General features: G+C 36.5%; 2 protein-coding genes across 2 annotated transcripts in view; one reads left to right on the forward strand and one right to left on the reverse strand.

The window, feature by feature from the left end:
• The window catches only part of LOC123261717 (potassium voltage-gated channel protein Shaker), a 1,350,734-nt gene that overhangs the window by 1,159,451 nt on the left and 168,793 nt on the right, over nt 1-22,490 (forward strand). The gene's annotated exons all lie outside the window — the stretch shown is intronic.
• On the reverse strand, nt 1,721-3,015 carry LOC123261368. Its single transcript, XM_044722959.1, has 2 exons — nt 2,643-3,015; nt 1,721-2,124 (listed from the first exon to the last, which is right to left on the reverse strand). Exons 1-2 carry the CDS (start codon nt 3,013-3,015, stop codon nt 1,721-1,723), a joined length of 777 nt encoding a protein of 258 aa, XP_044578894.1.

Genomic DNA, 22,490 nt, shown 5'->3' on the forward strand with positions numbered 1-22,490 from the left:
CACCAATTGGGTACATTTTTTTTCTTTGTTTCTTTCACAAGAGCACTATACTGACACAATACTGAGACAATACTGACACTCGACACGGCTTCGCGAAATCGAGAGGCGAGAAAGATTAGCCATCCGTCAGCATATTATGCAGCACCAGATTAAAATAATAAAATTAAATTTAAATATTCGCGCCAGATGACTTTATTCACTACTCTTTTAATAGGTTAAAATACATTAAATAAAATTTGTAAGTGGCTCTCGCTTATGGAGAAGGTGGCCATAGGAAAACCGATAAGCTATGTTAGCTCCTCGCTTTTCCGGGGGAATGTTATGTCCACCCGTTAAATTTTTCTTTTAAATTTAAATCACCCGCGCAGATAGAAGACTTCGTCATGCGCGAAAGCCACAATAAAATAGAAGCTACGTGACTGCTGGTTGACTAGCGGGGACTTCTGCAAACTCAGCACCGCGAGCAATTAAAAACGAGAAACGGAGACCACTCCCGGTCTTTGTTAATTAATTCGACTTCCGCGTTTAATTGACGGGCCCGTGCCTTGTAGAGCCCTTTGCTTTAATTTGCACTGCACTTAAAGGAAGTTTGGACGCGGTTTAACCGGCAGGCCACGTATTAATTTTAAGTATCTTAGAGAGTCGTATTCTCAAAGTTCTAATTTGCCCTGCACTTAGGCGAGAATTCGGCCAGTAAGTAAATCATAGAGAACCGTATTCTCAAAGTTCTAATTTGCCCTGCACTTAGGCAAGAATTCGGTCATTAAGTTTATTCAAAATTTCCTAAAAGCTAGTTTTGCGCACTTTACCCTACGGGGGACTGGAGGACGTTAGCTCAAATTCAAATAAAATTTATTATAATAATTTCGATTAAATAAAATTTGTGAAAGTGTAAAAGTTTTGGTGTTAATTGAAATAAATCTTAAAAAGAAGTGAAATCAGTTTAAATCAGTTCATTTCACAAAATAAGAAGCCCGTAAAATAAGCAGCCCAATTCCATCCTAATCCATCCGCTGCAAGGACCAATCAGAGGGCCCAATCCAGGAAAAGGGCTAACAGCAGCCCCGGAGTCACGGATCCGGTAATAACTAAAAATCCTGCAAAGAGTAAGTACATCTATTCTTAATAAAATCCGCAATCAGTCTCAAACGAAGGCGTGGTAAATTCGTTCGTCGAAAACGTCCCACATAAATAATTAAAACAACGGAATTAAAACTCCGTTGCGTATTCTTTAAACCGTTAGTCCAAACCTCCACCGCTTACGCTACCACTTAAACGCCCTTGGACATAACATGACCATCCTATACGGTCTGCCCCATGGGTCCTTTTCTACCTCATCGACGAGTTTCTTCCAACAGCGTCTTTTGTTATCTTTGATGGCCTTGTTCAGTTCTCGACGGGCCTTTTTGTATTCTGCGACCAGTTCCGCAGAGTTAGGTCGTCGGTGGCCACCCTACGATAATCTTCTCTTTTTGTGACCGACTGTGCGAAGGGCGTTAATCTAATCATTCCACCAGTGCGGCGATGGTCTTTTATTGATGCCACGCTTCCGGGGCATGCAGGTGTCGCACGCCTGGGTAATTCTCGTCATTAAGTCCTTCGTCTTCTCTACAGCATTTCCTGTGATGATGGTCGAGTCACTGTCTAAGGCTACTACCAAAGCTTCCGAGTCAAAGTCTTTTACTTTCCATGCAGCTGCATTAGTTTGTCTAGTTGCTCTTTAAGGGTTCCAGCCAGCCAATATTTCCCAAAGTATTGCATTGTGGTCGCTGGCGGTGTATGTGTTTAAGACTTCCCAAGAATAGTTTCCTTTTAATAAGCTGCTGCTGACGAATGTGAGGTCTATTATCGAACTAGCCTTTCCCTTGGTATATGTTGGTGTCTTACCGATGTTGAGAAGGACCACATCCAGTGAGGCCATTTCTTCACGTAGTGCCTTGCCTCGCGCATTAGTCTGCTTGCTGCCCCAGTCTACTGCCCAGGCATTGAAGTCCCCTGCTATAGCTACTGGGTGGTATTGCTTTGCGTCTTCGGTCAGTCGATCCAGGAAGTCAGTAAACTCGGCAATGGAAAGGCTAGATGGCGCATAGCAACTATAAAATCGGATGTCGTTAATAGACGCCGCTACAAAGCCGATACTATCATTGCTCACTATGCTCTGGAAGGGAAGTTTGCCACAGGACCAGATGACAGCCTTGGTGGTGCTGTCAGTTTCCCAGGGTTGGTTATTCAGGTGTCTGTATGGCTCTGCTATTATTACTAAATCAAGCTGTAATTCACGCACGGTCTGCACGAGCAGGTCATGCGCGGCCTCACAGTAATTGACGTTAAGCTGTAATATCCTCATGCTTGCTTGCTTGTCATTCTCTGGAGTGCCTCTTTGTATATCGGGCACCTGTATGTGCCGGCGTGATGGGCAGCGTTCTCTGCGCTCCTATTTTCCGCGCATAATACACACTTCGCTGGGTTATTATAGTCCGCAATCTTGTTTCCTACTTGGCCGCATCTGATGCATAGTTTGAATCAATCTGTCTTGCTTCTGCACTGGGATCCGTGGTGCCCAAAATGCCAGCATTTGTAACATTGGGTAGGTTTTCTCGTGACTCTAATTCGGCAGTTGACCCAGCCAATTCGGATTTTACCGCTTCCTTCTAATATCTTCTGAGCTGCTGCAGTCGGTAGTGTCACGACAGCGGTTTGGGTACCGCTGTAGGCTTTGCGGATCTTGATTGTCTCTGGTGGTATTTCGCAGAGCTCCTTGGTTACCGTATGCAGGGCAACCTGAATATCTTCCTTTGTTGTGGTGTCATCTAGGTCTCGGATCTCGATGTTTTCTTGTGGCCCTTTGCAGATCACTTCGGCCTCCTCCTTAAGAATGTTTGCGATGGTCTGTTGCAGGCCTTGGCCTTTGTCCTCGCTCTTTCGCGAAATCGTAATCAGCAAGTCCCCGCTTCTGGTCTTGTTGATCTTGTTCACCGTTGTGCAAACTTGCTCATCAGGGACGTCTTTCTTCATGCGACGCAGAATCTTGGCGTACTTTGCTTTCTCGGCCGGGCGGATGATCAGTGCGTCGGGTCTGATCCTCTTGAGCGGTTTTTTGCGCTTAGGCTCCGGCCTGAGCTTCTTTAAAGGCTCCTTTGGGGGCTGTTCTTTGGCTAGCCTCCGTTTCTCTTTCCTTGTGTGGACATCTTTTCAATCAGTCGCGTCTTTTTTTTCGGCGTTCTGCTTCATCACGTTTTTCGGAGGACTTGGTTTCAAGTCCTTTCTCTTCGTCAATCGCCCATCTATTCCATCTGGGAAGTTTCGGTCCTTCCTCTTGTTAGACTTGTTGGAAGTATGACCTTCGTCTTTAGCATCAGATTCACCGTCACTATCGCCTCCGGTGGCGATTGATTCTTCGATCTCCACAGTAAGTTGACTGCTCTTCTTCGGCGTAAGATGAGGAGTGAGTCGTCGAGGTGACTGCCATTCTTCGTCCAGTTTTTTAAACCTTCGAAGGGCGCTAACTACCCCGGTTGCCTTGGCCTTTATCTCTTTATGGATATTGACCTTTCATTGGACAAACTCATGCAGTTTGCTGGTCAGCTTTTCGAGGCGTTCCAGCGCTTGCGTCCGCTTCATCTCAGCGCTTACTGTAATCGCTGCTTCTTAGGCGTAAGGCCCACTAATACTCCTGTCCTTTTCTTGTTTTTTCATTTCTTCCATAATTTTGAGTAATACTCCAAAGCAAAAGGTCGTCTCCGAACGCGATGCCTCCGGAAGTGGAGGGGTGACCACTCTTACAGCTACCTCTATTGCTATAAAAGCTATCGGTCATGGAAGCGGGAAATCTCAACCTCTTCGACCTTGCACCAGCTTCCTTCATCGGCTTCCTATTCCTTCCGTGGGTGCAGCACGAAGATGCCGGGAGTTACCACGTACACCGCGCTATAAGGATCATTTCACACATCTCTTTTGAGCAGCGTCACCGTATCCGCTTGCGTACGTGACCCTAGGTCAGATGGTGTGAACAACCCTTCCTGCCGAAAGGGGAGTTTTCGTTTTTTACCGCGAGAGCTATTTTATTTCGCTCTTACCCTCTGCTCCGAAGAACAGCGAGCTTTCTCCGACCCACAAGGATACACGGACGGTGGCTGGTACTCTTCAGCTCCGATGCCTGATTTGGTCCGCAAGAGCTTTTTTATTTCACCCTAATCTGGCGATCTTACGACCGGTTAGGACCCCCCCTATCCGCCACCTGGGGACGCGCCCGGTTGAAGTTTGGCTTCTTCCGACGGGTGTGTGTGTGTGTTTGTGTGTGTATGTGTGTGTGTGTGTGTGTGTTTTTTTTTTTTTTTTTTTTTGTTTTAAGGGGGGAGAATCCTTTTTACGGATTCTAGGCATAGTTGTTTGGCCTGGATATGTGGCGACTCGACGCAGTGTCATACTAAAACTCGACGCTAGCGCCCCTACCCACTAAACCCTAAACCCCTTTTCCTCTTTCCCCTAATCCCTCATGGAAACCGCCGTTAGGCATTACTTCGTGAGGGGAGGATCTAGCTACTGCTCTTTCTTCTGGTAGCTAAGGTGTTATTTTACCTTTCTTCTAGTTGTTGTCATTTGCTCTTCTTCTTACGATGGAACGCAAGTCTATAAGGACTTCTGTTGCAAATGTGTTGATGTCGTTCTAGGAGGCTCTTGATGACAACATTGCTTCTATTGTCTCTGGTTGGATTTTCTTCTTTAGGATCATCTCCAGCTCATCTCGCTGTGGGTAAAATCGACGGCACTCAAAGAAAACGTGCTCCGCGTCTTCATTGATTCCTGGGCATGACGGGCACTCCGGTGAATCATCATGCTTGAAGCGGTGAAGATACGTCCGAAAACATCCATGTCCTGACAACAACTGCGTCAGATAGTAATTGACCTCACCATGACTTCGGTTTAGCCAAACGTCGATCTTCGGTATGAGACGGTGTGTCCATCTTCCTGTTGTCGCGGCGTCCCACTGCGATTGCCATCGTGCGATTGTGTTCTGCCGTTCTTTAGCTCTGAGTTCCTCGGCACTTTGTGCGGTTGTCCTCTTCCGTTAGTAAAGGTTACGTCTTTCCTCAGCTAGGACTCTGAGCGGCAAAATTCCGGAAATGACACACACTGCTTCCTCTGATATTGTTCGAAAGGCGCTGGCTACTCTTAGCGCGCTCAGTCGGTAAACTGGACATGCTTTCCTCCATGATTTTTGGATCTCAAGTGCGTCGGCCCAAATGGATATACCATATGTGAGGACCGATGTAACTACTGATGTTAGCAATGACCTCCTTGTCTTCTTCGGGCCACCGATGTTGGGCATCAATCGTACTAGGTTGGCTACTACTGCTGATGCTTTGGTGGTCACGTGTTTAACTTGTTGTTTAAAGTTAAGTCGAGCATCGAGCATCACTCCCAGATATCGAATGAATGGTTGGGATGTGATTTCTTGGTCTCCGACGTTTAGATTGATCGTTTCCTCCACTTTTCTGCTAGTGATAAGTACAGCCTCAGTCTTCCGTTTAGCCAATTGTAAATTTACTGTGTCCATCAACTGGTTAATTCGCTCAAAGGTGATAGCGAACATATGTTTTATCTCATCAAGATGTTTGGCGACTATTACTACGGCTACGTCGTCCACGTACGCTACCAGTTTGACGTTTCTTGGTAGTTTCAGTCTCAGCAATCCGTTGTACATGACATACCAGAGAAGTGGACCGAGAACAGAACCCTGCGGTACACCCCCAGTAACATCATACTCCTTTGGACCATTCATCGTGTCATATCTCAGGACTCTATCTGTGAAGTAGCTAGCGACTATCCTTCGTAGGTATCCTGGTACGTTTATCTCTTGAAGGGCATGCATGATGCAATCCCAGTTGGCGGAGTTGAAGGCATTTTTTATGTCTAAAGTTGCCACCAGGCAATATTTCTTCGTTCCTTCCTTCCATCTGGTACCGGCGATTGCGTCTTTGGCTATACCGACAACCAGGTTGATCGCGTCCAGGGTTGATCGTCCTTTCCGAAATCCGTACTGATTGTCTGCCAAGAGTGGATCGACAACTGCTTCTATCCTTTGGTGGATTATACGTTCTAGTATCTTACCGGCTGTATCCAGCATGCAGAGTGGACGATAAGATGACGGTTCTTCCGGTGGCTTTTTCCCTTTAGGAAGTAGTACCAGCCGTTGTTGTTCCCACTTCCGAGGAAAAATCCCTTCCTTCAAGCAGATGTTGTAGACGTCGAGGAATAACGCTGGCGCTGCTTTAATAGATGTTTTCAAGGCAATATTAGGAATTCCGTCCAATCCCGGTGCTTTATTATTCCCGACGCGGTTACAAGCTTCCATCAGTTCTTCTTTCGTGACAGGTGGAATATCATTCAGTTCGTCCTGTGTCAACAGATAGTTGAAAACGCGCTGTCGTGGAAACAGCGCAGTCACGATCTTCTGTAAGAGTTGAAGACACGTAGGAGACGGCATTGGCTGATATTTCAGGTGTGCCATGACTACCTTGTAAGGTCTACCCCACAAGTCTTTGTCCACCTCGTTGATTAGCTCTTTCCAGCAGTTCTTCTTGCTATCCTTGATGGCTTTGTTTAAATGTCGATGAGCTTTCTTGTATTCTGCGACTAGGCCGCCGATAACCACGCTGAGATATTCTTCTTTTCTTGAGACACTCTTTCCGTAGGAAGCTGATGTGTTCGTTCCACCAGTGCACTGAAGGTCTTTGGTTCATGCCCCGTTTACGGGGCATGCAGTTGTCGCAAGCCTGGGTCACTCTCTTCATCAAGTCCTTGGTCATTTCTTCTGCAGATCCAGTAGTAAGCGGTTCACTATTTAGGGCAGCTACTAGAGCACCTGGGTCAAGGGATTTCACCTTCCACCCAACGATGTCAAGTTTCTTAGCCGATCTTCTAGGATTCTGGTCCTCTGATACTTCCCAGAGAATCGCATTGTGATCCCTGGCCGTGTAGATCTCCATCACCTTCCAGTCGTAGTTTCCTCTGATGAGGCTGCTGCTGACAAAAGTAAGATCCACAATAGAACTTGCGTCTCCTTTAGTGTACGTCGACGCATCGCCGCTGTTTAACAATACTACATCTAACGTAGAAAAAGCTTCCAGTAGTTCTTTACCTCGAGCGTTGGTGTGTTTGCTGCCCCATTCCACTGCCCAGGCGTTGAAGTATCCAGCTATTGCCACTGGGTAGTACTGCTTCGCGTCCTCCGTCAGTCGATCCAGAAAGTCCATGAATTCAACAATAGTGATGCTAGGTGGTGCGTAGCAGCTGTAAAAGCGGATGCCATCTACCGATGCTGCTACAAAGCCGGCGCTGCCATTGTTAACGACACTCTGGAAGGGGAGCTTGCGACAGGACCATATGACAGCTTTTTTCGTGCAGTCAGTTTCCCATGGTTGGCCGCCGAGGTGTTTATACGGTTCCGATATAAGCACAAGGTCAAGCTTCTGTTCACGTACTGTCTGCATGAGCAAATCATATGCCGCTTTACAGTGGTTGATGTTTAGCTGCAGTATTCCCATTTTCGTTTATCAGTTATCTTCTTGAGTGCCTCTTCGTATACTGGGCATCTGCTTGTGCCGGCATGATAGGCGTTATTCTCTGTACCGGATTGATCCGCACACAGTGCGCATTTAGCAGGCTTATTACATTCGGCGATTTTGTGTCCCTCTTCTCCACATTTAATGCAAAGTTTGGAGCGGTCGACTTCACTTGTGCACTGAACTGCACGGTGTCCAAAATGCCAGCATTTATAACATCGGACCGGTCTTAGTATTGTTCTAATACGACAATTGGTCCAGCCGATCCTAATCTTGCCGTGGTCTCCTACCACTTTCTGCGCTACCGTTGCTGCCAGAGTCACCGACGCAATTTGTGTTCTGCTACGTAAGACCTTACGAATTTTAATGGCCTCTACTGTTATACCACAATCGTTTCCAGCTGCCTCTTGTAAAGCTGTTAGAATGTCATCTTTAGTTGTAGTATCGTCAATATCGCGAATTTCCAGGTCTTCTTCAGGTCCTGTATTAATGACAGTACTAATGACAGTACTAATACAATTTGCGTCCTCCTTAAGTATTCCCGCGATAGTCTTCTGCAGGTCTTTACCTCTATCACTACTGCCTTTCGACAGCGTGATGAGAATGTTCCCTGTCGCGGTCCTGCGTATCTTCTCGACTGTGTTGCGGACCTGATCTGGGCGAACATCCGCCTTGATCCGTGTAAGTATTTCAGAATACTTATCTTTGTTCGCTGGACGGATAATAAGTGCTTCCGGTCTCGTTGCTGTTCTTCTTGGCTTCTGGTTCGGCTTCGGTGGAGGCACCAGAGGTTTTTCCGGGGGCAGTTTCTTGCGCTCCTTCTTCTTGTCCTTTCTGGACTGCACCTTTTCCCAGCCTGGCTTCTTGTTCTGTTCACAAGAGTTTTGTGGAAGATCCTTAACCTTTTTCTGCTTCTTGATGGGATGACCAGGTCCAACGTCTTTCAGCTTCTTGGGAGTATGAAAAGCTCCGCCTTCGAGAGAACGAATTTTTCTTTCCAACTTCCTCAGGATGCGGCCGTTTTGGTCAAAGGATTCAGTCTCTGCCGTTGTGATAGTTTCACTTTCTTCTTCAGCGACTGATTCTCCGTCACCTTCGGCTTCAGTGTCCATGGCTTCTTCAACAAGCACTTGACTGTTTCTCTCCGATGTAGCACAAGGGGTGCGGTGTAATGATGAGCGCCATTCTTCGTCCAGTTTCTTGAATCTTCCAAGAGCATTGACTACACCGGTTGTCTTGGTCTTTATCTCCTTGTGGATATTGACCTTAGTTTGGACAAACTCTTGCAGCTCAATGGTCAGCTTCTCAAGGCGCTCCAACGCTTGCGTTCTCTTCATGTCAGCGCTTGCTTCAATCGCTGCTTGTTGAGCATGAAGCCCGTTTCTATTCTTGTTTGTTTCCTGTAACTTACTCATACTTTTTTGATTTACCAGCGCATCGTACGGAGTGGAGCGGGTTGCCATAACTAGGAACGGGTGTACCCTCGGAGATAGTACTCCTACCCCAGTTCCCTGAGGCCTAGCCGACACTTAGCCAGTCCCGGAATACACGGACGGACTAGACTCGCTCGGAGCAGTGAAGATTCCGATCTCTAACACTCACTGCGTACTTCCTGATCAAGGCCCGAAGTGGCTGGCTCCTGATCCACTGCTGCAACTTTCACCTAGGCAGAGCAAGCTCACATCAGCCGTGGCCTGCATCGTCGGAAACTACGATACAGGTTCCGGACACTCCCAGTGAGTTACAGCAGGAACCAATCGTCTTGCTAGGTCAGTTAGTGTGACTAATCCATTAAAGGGGAGTTTTGTCCACGGGAGCTTATTTTGTTTGGTTATTTTGCTTGGCTCCTACCCGCTGTACCTCATCAACTAAGAGATTAAGTGTCATCCAAGGACAGCGAGCGTTCTCCCATCCGCTCGGGGAGACGCGCCCGGTAGCAGTATCTCTTCTGCCCCGAGTGTGTGTGTGTGTGTGTGTGTGTGTGTGTGTGTAAACCCCTCATAACTTCTAAACGGCTCGACCAATTTGATCGCAGTTGGTGTTATTCGAAAGGGCTTTGCCAAACTTAGATTTTCTGAAAGTTGAAACCAATTCGGACCAGTAGATTTCGAGAAATTGCAAAATAATTCGAAAAAAAGTGTTTTTTTTTTTATTTTTTCCAAATCTCTTCGAATTGGGTGAACTGATCGACCTTAATGTATATTTAACGAAGGATTTTTCCCAGTACTAAAAATATTGGAAGTCATGGACGTTACGCTCGCCCCGTGCGCTGTCGTGTTTGCAACTTAAAAACTTATCAGCTCTTAACCTTAAAAACCTGCATCGATCGCCACCAAGAACGCCAGAATTGGTTGATGCGTTCGTGAGATATTATTGTCGAAAAAAATCGAAAAAAGTGTTTTTTTGTAATAACTTCGAAATATTTCATTAGATTAATTCTTCTTAGTCAAATTTCTTCATAAAGCTTAAAAAATTACATCGATTGATGCCAACCACGTGAAAATCCGATGATTCATTCGAAAGTTATTGCGATTTGAAGATTCAAAAACTAGTGTTTTATCAGACTGCTATCAGATTTTTGAGCTCGAACAGCTCAAAAGTATAGAAAAGTTATCTCTTTGAGCTCGGAGAGCTCAGAATAACACAAGAAATGTATTTTTGAGATCGAAGAGTTCAAAAACACCATAAGTGCAATTTTAAGTGCCTGGGTACAAAATTAGTGGGAAGTTGCAGGGATGGCCTTCAGGGTCAACCGTTTCCCTAATTTTTTTATTAATCATTCAATTCTTCATTAGGTAAACAATTTGTTATCAACAAATTTTGACCAACGTTATATTTTGTTTTTGAAGCAAAGAATAAATTTTAAAAACAGCTATACATAACAAAGTGCAAAAATTTTTTTTTTTAATTTATTGTAATATTTTTTAACATTATACGATACGGTCATTTTAGCGCTAACCTGACTTGTCAATTAAAAATTTGATGTATCTTTCAAACTATTAGAGATACGATAAAGGACATCGAAGTCTTTTTTATAAAGGAGAAATTTCTCTTTCAGATAATCTCAAGATCAAGTTCGTATCTATTGTTCATTAGCTACTATATGCATTTGTTTATAAAAATTCTGTATTTTTTTTACTTCTTCGTATCTGTTGTGATCTCTAACTTTTTAAATTAAGCAGACATAGCATTAAACCTGAGAACAATTCTATAAAGAGATGTATTACATAACAAATTATTAATTTATCTGACATATGTCGCTAATTTTAAAAATAATATATATGGCTTTTTTTCATGCCTCTGGTACTAGGATTGAATTTTTGTAACTTTGTATTTTTTCGTAGTCGTGTTTTATTTTCTTATACCAAAAATTGTATTTCTTTTTTATTTTCTCAATATAATTTCATTATTATTCAAGCACATTACCTCATTATTATTGCTGGATCTGAAAAATATAACAAGTTAAAGATCACAAAAGAAACGAAAAAGTCGAAAAATACAGAATTTTTATAAACAAATGCATGGAGTAGATTATAAACAATAGATACGAACTTGACCTTTGGATAATCTAAAAGAGAAATTTATTAGCTAAGAGAAGGACTCAAATGTCTGCTTAAAGTTCTGAAAAGTTTCTAATTTTTACACCCCTTAAAAGGCACGGACCAGGAAAAGAAACTCTAGCAGGGGCATGAATCCGCGAGGACCGCAACGAGTGGTCGTCCCTCCCGATACGCTACAGTGACAGCGCCAGAGTAGTTAGTAGAATGTGGTGAGTCGGAGCCTCCGAACTCTCATTGGCCCTTCATTTTAATGCCCTCTCTACAGAAAAAGAAGTTCTCGAACCACCACTGAAGCATATATAAGGAGCTGCTCAACAGCCGACGGCATTCAGTTTTGCTTAATTGAACTATTCATTTGATAAGAAGTCTTTCTTAAGACTTCTTACAACATAGAAAACTTTCAAGTTGCTTCAGCCTACTCTAAGCAAAGTAAGAAACTTTCAACAGTCGTTTTCAAGACTTCGTCGTTTTCAAGACTTCGTCATTAAAAAGCCTATTTCAAGGTATTCTTGTCGATTACCAGTCAATTCAAATAGGTCTCAACCAAGTCAACAGCCCAGTCATACTAAATTTACAACTCAGTTATTCAAGGGTCCGTCGAGGGGTCACAAAAGTCGCCTTCTCCGAAACAATGTCCTTTATCATATCTCTTATAGTTTAGAAGATATAATAATTTTATAATTGACAAGTAGAGTAAGCGCTACAATTACTGTATCGTATAATGTTAAAAGATATGATATTAAATAAAAAAAAAAATTTTTGCGCTTTAATATGTATACCTGTTTATAAAATTTTTTCTCTGTTTCAGAGAGAAAATATGGTATCACGCTTAAAAAACCGCAGACAAAATAACCGCGACGAAATAACTGCGATAGAATAACTGACGACAAAATAACCGATCGACAAAATAACCGACGACAATGTAACCGAACGACAAAATAACCGTTTAAAGGAATATTTGCAAAAAATTCAAATGTTCAGTATGAAATTTCTATACTTAATTTATAATCACATACGATAAAAAACTAAAGTGTTTGTCTAATTTCGAATAAAAATACACAAAAACCATGATAAAAGGGCGCAACATGATCACCAGCGATTGTGTTGGTCTAATTTCGAATAAACACACACAAAAACCATGTTAGTAGGGCACAACATGATTACCCGAGTTTGTGTTGGTCTAATTTTAAATAAAAACCCATGAAAACCATGTTAAAAGAGCGCTACACGATTACCCTCGCTTGTGTTGGTCTAATTTCGAATAAACACACACAAAAACATGTTAAAAGGGCACTGCACGATAACCCGCGGTTGTGCTGGTCTAATTTTCAATAAACACACACAAAAACCATGTTGAAAGGGCGCTACACGATTACTGGTGTTTGTGTTGGTGTAATTTTGAATTAACACACACGAAAACCATGTTAAAAGGGCGCAATACGATTACTCGTGTTTGTATCAGTCTAATTTTTAATAAACACACACGAAAACCATGTTAAAAGGGCGCAACACGATTATCCCCGTTTGTGTTGGTCTCATTTTGAATAAACACACACAAAAACCATGTTAAAAAGCGCTACACAATTACCCGAGATTGTGTTGGTCTAATTTCGAATAAACACACGAAAACCATGTTGAAAAGAGACTACTCGATTACTCGCGTTCGTAATGGTCGAATTTTGCATAAACACCCGATGAAAAAAGTTTTTTTCTAATCATATATGATCATATTTAATTACATATAATCATATATAATCATGCATGATTATATATAAGGTCATATGTAATCATATATAAGCCTATACATAATTAGATCCGATCATACCTGGTTGTTATAACCTCATATATAATCATTAGGGCCAGGAATCTGGTTTCGCTAAAAGAGAGAGAAAAAAGATAGCCTGAGCCAAGCTTTCTGATTGGCTGTAAAAAATTTGATATTTTTTTGTTTCTCGTAATCAGCTGAAGCTAGTAGCAGAGTGAGCAATTAGGATTGGATTGCTAATCCAAATTTAAGAGTTGATAAAAAATTGAAATTTTTATTGAAAAAAGTGAAAAAAAAAACAACACTATTTTCAGAATTTAATTCCACATCGAATGAGTGATTTTTCATATTTTTATCAAAATTTTTTAGATTTTTCTCTGTAAATTTACACAGGATTCTCACAAAAATTTCCGTGTGAATAATTACTGAAAGAGCGGAAAAGCGGGGATCAGGTTTAGGGTTGGATATCTCAATTAAAACGCGTAATTTATTATCAAAAATAACACTAGGAATTTATTTACATTAATTACACTCAATATTTAATATATTTAATAGCGGATTGTTAAGATAATAGCGGATTTGTAAATTACAGCGTGGTTTGCAAAAGCGAAGCCGGTTGACACGTGGTTGAACACTTTGCCAGCACTGAAAAAGCGGTGAAATAAATGCACTGTTAACACAATTTACCTATAACAAATTAAAGCGAATTATTAGCGGTTAATTTAAGCAGTTTAAATTATAAAATAAGCGAAATGCGGTTTATTAACGAAAAGCGAAAGTAAATAAAAAGTAATGGCGACTTGATGCAGCGAAAGCGTAGAAGCGAAAGATAATAACAATAGTCCGTCTTCTTCCTCGTTGAGTTGGGGAAGAAGGCTATTGCGCATGTCTAGTGGGAGCGATCAGCCAATAAAGCGGTCGATTCATGACGTGATCGAGAGGCTGATTTTCTATTGGCGGTTCGATTTTTGCGGGAACTAGCGGTGGACAGGTGCGTCTCTTGAATTTGGGTGTCCCCCAGGAGCGAGTTAATCGCTACTGGGCCTTGTTCACCGAACACCGTGACAATGTAACATAGTAATGGTTACCATTCTACGTAGGAATAACATCAATTTCTTTCTCTCCGTATTCCATTATTTTGTATTGAGTTGATTAAATTTGATATTTATTGAGAATTATGGAAAATAAAATTCTCTGCAAAAAAATTCAAAAGTATATTGCCCCAAGTTCAAACCTGGAGAAATAACAGTTGATTATTGGTGAAGAAATAAAATATCAACACCAAATTGAAATTTAATTTGGTTTTAGTTTTTGTCTTGAAATTTTGTCTTGAAATTTTGTCTTGAAATTTTGTCTTGAAATTTTGTCTTAAAATTTTGTCTTGAAATTTTGTATTGAAATTTTGTCTTAAAATTTTGACCTAAAATTTTGTCTTAAAATTTTGTTTTAAAATTTCGTCTTGAATTTTAGTCTTATTTTTGATAGATTCCATAGAAATCTAACTATTGCATCGGTCCTCATGACACAAATTTTAAAAAATTTCACTATATTCCGACTTAAGTCGACGAGCTGAGTCAGAAAATACATATGATTCGAAATTTATATGATTCATATATGTGTATATGTATAGATTTATATCCACAGATTCGGTAGAATCTGGCGCCAAGTTCCGTTCAAACGGAGCGCCAGACTACCGAGTGTGTTTACCGTAAGCAGAACGATATTTTTAAGGTTGTAAAATTTTAATAATTCTACAGATTTATTTTTCCTTTAATGATACTCTATAATGATACGTTATATGTTATATTGTCAATATTAATTAATTATGGTCATTGAAAATAATGAAATCTATTTAAAATTGATTAAATTCACTAGCACAAACTATAGCGACCCAGATTTTTAGATCCTGACTTTTTTCTTATGGAGAAAGTGACATGCCACAGACTACATAATTCGAGAATACATGGTAATCCTCCTATAGATGGGAAACTACATTTAGAAAAAGATATTTCACAGCTTGCACCTACACCCGCCAGAGTGCGTTAGAATTATTCTACAGAAACTGTAGATTCAAGGGGATAGCTTGCTATGAAAAATGCAGCCAACGCGAGATTTAAGTTGGCACTGTAAAAGAGTAAAGTAAAATCTTAGATAGACTATTATGTAGCTAAAAAAAGATTTTTGGATAACATATTTCTATTAAACTTGTTTGAATATGATATTGCAATGAAATAGATAAAAATTAAATTGACATTCCAAACTTCTATCCAACTTATAAATAATTATTATTAATTAATGTTAAAAGTATAAGATTTCATTTAATAATATTATTAAATGATATTCATCTTTTACATCAACAATTAAAATATTTTATACTTTTAGAAGAATACTCAATTATAGTTTGACAGAAATAGTAATTAATTTAATCTAATTTGTAAAATTCGAGTATTAATGCATTATAATACATATAATTTATACATAAATATTTGTGAATACAATAGACAACATTTTATATATTAATGTGTAAAGATCATTTATATGTAGTAGAAATACGTGTACTTATATATGTACAAGAGCGGATGCACGTACGAGAGCTATTGTAAATGGCACCGTGTAAAAAGGCCTATTACCAAAACCTGGTTTGAGTAGTTAAATTTTTCACCGCAAGATGGCGCAAGTACGTCACCGCCATAAGAATACATGACCTGGTTTCAGTAGTGCTGTTTTCGACCACCAGGTGGTGTCTTGCAATTGCCAATTTACCAATAATAAAGTTAGCCGACGTTTTTAATTTTTTTTTAATCATTAAATTTGAACAAAAACATATTTTTTGAAAATTGCACTCACAGTTTTTAAAGTTTCTCACAAGTAAAAATTTTTTTTTATTCTTTTTGAATCATTTTTTTAGTAAAAAAAAAATTCTAAAAATTTTTAAATGCCGGCTAACTTGATTTTCATGAAATATCGGAAACTTTGGTTTGAGCGACAACTGAACAGGTTATGGTTGAATGTTTATTTAAATCTTCTGCTTATACAACATTCAAAAAGAGTCCTGACTTGAATAATTTTTTTCCTATTGTCATTTTCGATCCCAATATGGGTATTTTTGACGGGCAAAACCCGAATTCAATTATTTTTTTTATTATTAATTTCAACTAATACTATTTATTACGCTGTTTACATCACTTTGCTTTACATTTATAACAACAGGGCACTCCACTTTCAGCAGTAGTGCTGCCTCTACAGTTCTTTCTCAATCCCTATAAGAATACATGACCTGGTTTGAATAGTGCTGTTTTCGACCACGAGGTGGTGTCTTACAATTGCCACTTACCGATAGTCAGGATCCATTTGATTGATAAATTGCTGTCATTTCTTTCTTCAAGAAAAATAATGCTACGAAACAATATATAATTAAATTCTTTCTAATATTACCCGTCATTTACTATTTTCGTTTGCTTTATACGTGTGTTGGCATTTATGCCTTAATGAAAAATAGCAGAAAAAAAAAGTGTCAAGCAATGCCGGCCTTTTCATTCCATTAATCAAAGCAAGGAAGTACGTATTTTTTTTCTTATAATTATAATTATAAAAAAAATATAAAAATAATTCAAAAATTGTGAAAAAATTTGCCGAAAAAATATATTTATGCATAATATAATAAAGTTAGCTTGATCAATATTTTTTTTCAATAGTATTCTCCTCAATAAAAAAAAATCATCTGATTGTCTAGTTATTTGTATCATTAACCTCAAAATTTTCACAGAAAACAGTCGTCTTTTTCTATTCTCTCATGTTGTTTACTAAGTATTACTTCTTGGATTTTTTTTTCGTTTCATATTAAAATTCAAAAATATATTTTTTCCAAAGTCGAAAATTTTTTTTCTTTAATTGGAAATTTTTTGTATAATTGAAATTTTTTGCAAATGAAAATTTTTTTACAAAAATAAAATTTGTAATTTTTTTTTTAATTATTTTTTCAAATTTTGAAATTTTAGATATATTTTTTTGAACTTTTGAAAACTTTCTTTTATTAGAAAACTAAAGATTCCATTTTTTTTTTAGTTCCTTTTTTAACCTCAAAACTAACATCCATTGATCCACGTAATTACTAAAATTTGAATTTAAAATGGAAAACAATGAAAGTAAGTTATTGATACGCATTAATTTGTTTGCTCGTTCACAAGTCAACTTAAGTACATGTTAACTTATTTGTTTATTTATGCTTTTTAGAACAACTTTCTACAGAACCTACGATTCCAATAGATTTAAGTCGTGCATCGGAAACTATTGAGCAGCATCATGATCCTTCATCTATGCAACGTGGGGATGCCTATCACGGAAATCAAAATCATCCTGTCTTTCCAAATTCTCCACAGATTCACCATGTGCCATACCACCAAATAAACCAGCAACCCCAACACCTTTACCCTCATCAAAATCAAGTAATGTTTGTTCCGCAAACATATTACACATATCCTTCTCCATCCCTTAATCATCATTCAATTCCGAGTTACAATTTCACACCAAATCCAGGTGTACAATACATGCCAAATCAATTCGGAGGATCAGTAGGAATATCAGCACATCCATATCAACATCCAGTGATGCCACCATCATTTCATAATGACCAGCTAAGCGGTAAATCAGACTGTGTGCCAGTGACTTCAAAGGGACCGACAAACTGCGAATTATTAACGTCATCTGATTACAATCCGTTGACATCAGGCGATAATCTGTCAACGTTGAATAAAAATAATAGCAAGCCAAGGAGTGCGATGACAAATAACACAAGAACCTCGCAGGTAACTGAGAGTTTTCCGAAAAAAGAAGTTGGTAAACCCAACTTAAACGAGAGTGAGCTTCTCAAAATCTGCAAGCAAAAATCAGCTGTTGATAAGGCGAGTACTGGAACATATCGGAGGCGAAACTTTAATTGTCGCAACAATTGCGTCGCCTGTCAAGACTATTGTCAAAGGGATTGTGTCAGATGTCGGTTTATCGAAAACTTGGACAAGTTATTGTGATTTTTAGAAGTTTATAAGATTACTATTAGTTTTTATTATTGTTTAAATTGAAACTTGAAAAGATTTACTTCAGTTGAGAAAGTGTTTGGTGGTAGCCGATCTTGAAGTTTCGTGAACAAGAGCTTGAGGTTCTTTATTTATTTTTATTTCTCGATATTTTGAGATCCAAGGCCCTAGAAATACTTGATCAACTCGTGCTGGTTTTATGTCTATTAAGTTAAAGATTGATATTTTGAGTTAAAAAAAAATATATTGTGTTTTTTTTTTTAAAAAAAGATTATTTTTAGTTAAAAAAAATCTTTTAAGTTAAAGAAAAATATTTTTAATTAAAAAAAAATATATTATGTTTAAAAAAAAAAGGGTTATTTTTAGTTAAAAAAAATATTGAAATTTAAAAAGAATGTTTATTTAATTTTAACAAAAAAGTTTTGGGTAAGAAAAATGATATTTTTAGTTAAAAAAAAAATTATCTTTGAAATTAAAAAAATATTATTTTAAGTTTAAAAAGAAACGATTTGGGTAAAAGAAAAAGAATTATATTTTCTTTGTTATAAAAAATTAGGTTATTTTTAGTTCAAAAAAACATATTTGCCATTGAAAATAATATATTATTTAAGTTGAAAAATATGTTATTTCAAGTTACAAAAAAAAGGTTATTTTGAGTTATAAAAAAAATATGTTTGAGTTAAAAAAAATGTTAAAATTTAAAAGTTATTTTCTGTTGAAAATATAATACTTAAAGTTAAAAATAAGATATTATTTAAGTTCAAAAAGAATATTACTTTAAGCTTTAAAAGAAAAAAAGTTATTCTCAGTAAAAAGAATAAAAAAAGGTATTTTACGTTAAAAAATATGTTATTTAAGTAAGGGAATAATGTTAATTTACCTTAAAAAAAAGACATTGATATTTTAGTCTTATAAATAATGTTATGTAAGTTAATAATTAATGTAATAATTTAAAATATTACGTACAAAGGTACGTTTAATTGAAAAAAATTGTTATTTTAATTTGAACAAAAGTTATTTTCGATCAAAGATAATATCATTTATGTTAAGAAATTTTATTTAAAATACAACAAAAGATACTTCGAATTACAAAAAACTTATTTTCATTTTATTGGAAATGATATGGGATTAAAAACATGATATTTTGAGTTACAAAAATATCATTTAAATAAAAAAATGTTAATCGAAGTTAAAAAATGAATGATATTTTAGTTTTAAAAATAATGTCATTTAAGTAAGTAAAAAAAATATTTTTTAAAATTAAAAAAAAACTATACTTTAAGTTAAAAAAGAATATTAATTCAAGCTTGGAAAGAATGATACTTTGGTTTTAAGAAAATATGAAATTAAAAAAAAAAGTTCAAAGTTTAAAAAAAGACACTTAAAATTTTAAAAAACTGTTTTCTTTTAATTGAAAATTATTTTTAATTAAAGTTAAGTAGCACTAAATGTTCTTATTATAAGTTTAAAATAAATGTTGTTGCAATTTCAATTCAATAAAAGATGGAAATTTACTTATTCATTACTTAATTGTTTATTTATTATTCTTATTGACATAGATAACAATTTTTATATTTATTGTTGGCATAAATTGCAGTTTTTACAAAAATTTCGGCAACTCTGACAATTATTTCGGCAAGTTGGTATATATAAGCCATTGGAAGACGAAGATTTTAGTTTTTGCAGACGTTTTCGCCAAGCTGCTCTTGATTTACCAGCGCCCGTTCGACGATACAATTTATTATTAGAATCTATTGGTAGGTCCTTATTGATCTCATCTTCTGATGGAATTTTATCTTGTTGTCCTGAAACTAAATTAAGTTTTAAAAATTAAACTAACCCTAATTTAAAAAAATTTGTATGTAATTCCCGATGTACTTATGCGATTAATGACATTAAAGTTGACCGGCATAAAAAATATTCTTAGAATTTTATGGCAATTAAATTATTATTAAAAAAATTTAATTAAAAAATGTCACATGTGAAAATTAATAAAAATTACAAGTGAAAAAATTTTTAGAAGCATTTTTTTATTGTAATTGATTTGCTAAAAAATTTTTTTAAATTGACAGCTGACCACTAACTTCAGTATAATTGCGATTTTGTTTCAATTACTATTTTTTACAAATCACTCTTATTAATATTGTCTTTTTTTCGATTGTATGCATATTTTATTTTTAATCATTCGTTTATGTCTTGGATTAATCAATTTTTTTAATAGATTTATTATTATTATTATTTTATTATTAAACAATTAGTTATCAATCAGCGAAATTTTTCTTTTTATGTAAATACACCTATACAATTTAAAAAATTTGAGTAAAACACTTACTTTGAGTTTGATCAGTCATTTTTTTTTCTTAATCCTATTATTATTTTAAATTGCAGATTGTTTTCTTCCTTTTTTCTCTTACACTTTTTCTTACAAAGAGTTAAAAAAAACACAACTCCCGCAACTAAATCGAGTGTTTATTATTTCAAAAAAATGTAAATAGTGAAAAATAATTAGTCATGCAGTAAACGTGTCCTCTTTCCCCAATGCTTTTCTCAATGCTTCTGGTCACATGTAGGTGGCACTAGTTGCTTTTCAATTTAAGCGCTCTTTTAAATACATTTTTTCTTATCAGGGTATTTTGTCGCTAAATACAAGTTAACAAAATTGTCTTTTGAAATCATTGTCATAATTGAATCTTATTGTTGCCAACATGTTTATAGTCGAGTACTTTATGACGATTTGGATGTTAGTATTATATTCTTTTTTACCACCAGGTGTCATCGCAAAAATGTAGATAAACACGAGTATACTGTAAGACGCTATTTCATGACTGCCAATATAACTGGTACTCATGCAGCTAACCTCGTCTTCTATTTATTTGTTGTTATTCGTTGTAAGAATAAAAATAAATAAACAAATAAAATAGAAGATTTATTTAACACCCTTATTAATTATTATAATAATATAAGGGCTACAAAAACCGTAAATACAATCCAGTATTTATGGTTTGAATGAATTGGATTCCTTTCTCTTCGAAGGAATTTTGATGGATTAGTATTGTTCCATCAGGTAAATTAGTCCATAAAAATATTAAAAGAATTAAAATAGTTATCGCTGTTAGCGATTTGTTGAAAGGTATTAGTTCTTTTTAAATATTCTTTTATTTATTATTTAATTATATATCGAGAACTGTTAGCCTATTGCGACACGTACTTCTAATTTATTTATCATTTAATTATTACGATCTGTTAGCCTATTGCGACACATACTTCTGATTTATTTATCATTTGATAATCAATATTATCAATATCTGTTAGCCTATTGCGACACATACTTTAAATTATTTACTTATTATTTAATTATCAAGTCCAATCAGACTACTGCGACCTATGAACGTGTCTAATTTTTAATTTAATTTAAATTTTTATTATTTATTAGTTTTTTATTCTTCCTAAGTGATAATTTCAATATAATAAACAGTCAGCTGTGCGATTGTTTGGTTATAAAGAAAAACAGTCTGCTGTGCGATTGTTTAGTCATAAAAAAAAAGTCTGACGTGTGATTATATCAATGATAGATGATTTATGTGTAGCATTTGAATAAAAATTTGTAGTAGAAATTAGATTGTCACTATTTTTAACGTGACATCAAAATATTTTATTATTTTATCTTACTAGTGACTTTTTTTTTTAAATTACCGAGTTGATTGCATACACTTGACTAACATTGATGTGACAATTATAATTCAATCAATAAACGATTTAAATAGAAATTTTTTTTTTTGTAATTTATTACCCATATAGACATTTTCACCTCAGTTTATTTTCAGAAACTATTGTACTTAAAAATGTTCCCCAGTCATAAGTTAAACTTATCTATTATTGCTAATAATCAATTGTTAGAAGATAAGCATATAGATTATTTTGCTCTTCTGCTTCATAATCAGTTTCATTATGCTATTAGAGAAAGTTGGTATGTTCAACATCCAGAAGTTATTGAAGAACTAGATGCTAATAAAGAACATATTCAAATATTGCATAGTCGAGACACAAATTATACTTTTAATCAAAATGAAAAGTATAGTACTGATCACTGGGTTTGCAGTTATTATGATACCAAAAAAATTTATATTTTTGATTCCGCTAATAGGAAACAACTTCATGAAAAACATAAGATTTTTTTAGAAAAATTATATCCTGGATTTACATTCAATAGTAATACAATTGAATTTCCTGATGTTCAAAAACAACCAAATAATTATGATTGTGGGGTGTATGCAATTGCATTTGCAACTTCATTAGCCCTAGGCGAGTGGCCAATAAAATCTTCATTTCTCTTCGATCATAACCGAATGCGGAACCATTTGATAAAATTATATGAAGATGGTATTATAACTAGTTTTCCTAAGATACTTGGTGATAATGATAATAAAAAAATTCCCATCAAAGCTTTTTCCACAGTCTTCAAAGAAAAAAACGTTAAAGCTGCTGACAATAATAACGTATATTCAACTGATAAATTTAAGAAAGTTGGTCTTAAATCAAAAAATAACGCGGTGATAAAACCTGTAAT

This window comes from Cotesia glomerata, linkage group LG3 (assembly GCF_020080835.1).
Source record: "Cotesia glomerata isolate CgM1 linkage group LG3, MPM_Cglom_v2.3, whole genome shotgun sequence".
NCBI classification, from domain to species: Eukaryota; Metazoa; Arthropoda; class Insecta; order Hymenoptera; family Braconidae; genus Cotesia; species Cotesia glomerata.

Coding starts and splice junctions, on each gene's coding strand:
- LOC123261368 (XM_044722959.1), bottom strand. CDS start 3,015: ATGAAGAAAGACGTCCCTGATGAGCAAGTTTGCACAACGGTGAACAAG. Junction 2,125..2,642: donor GAAGATATTAGAAGGAAGCG/GTAAAATCCGAA, acceptor TCGGCTTTGTAG/CGGCGTCTATTAACGACATC.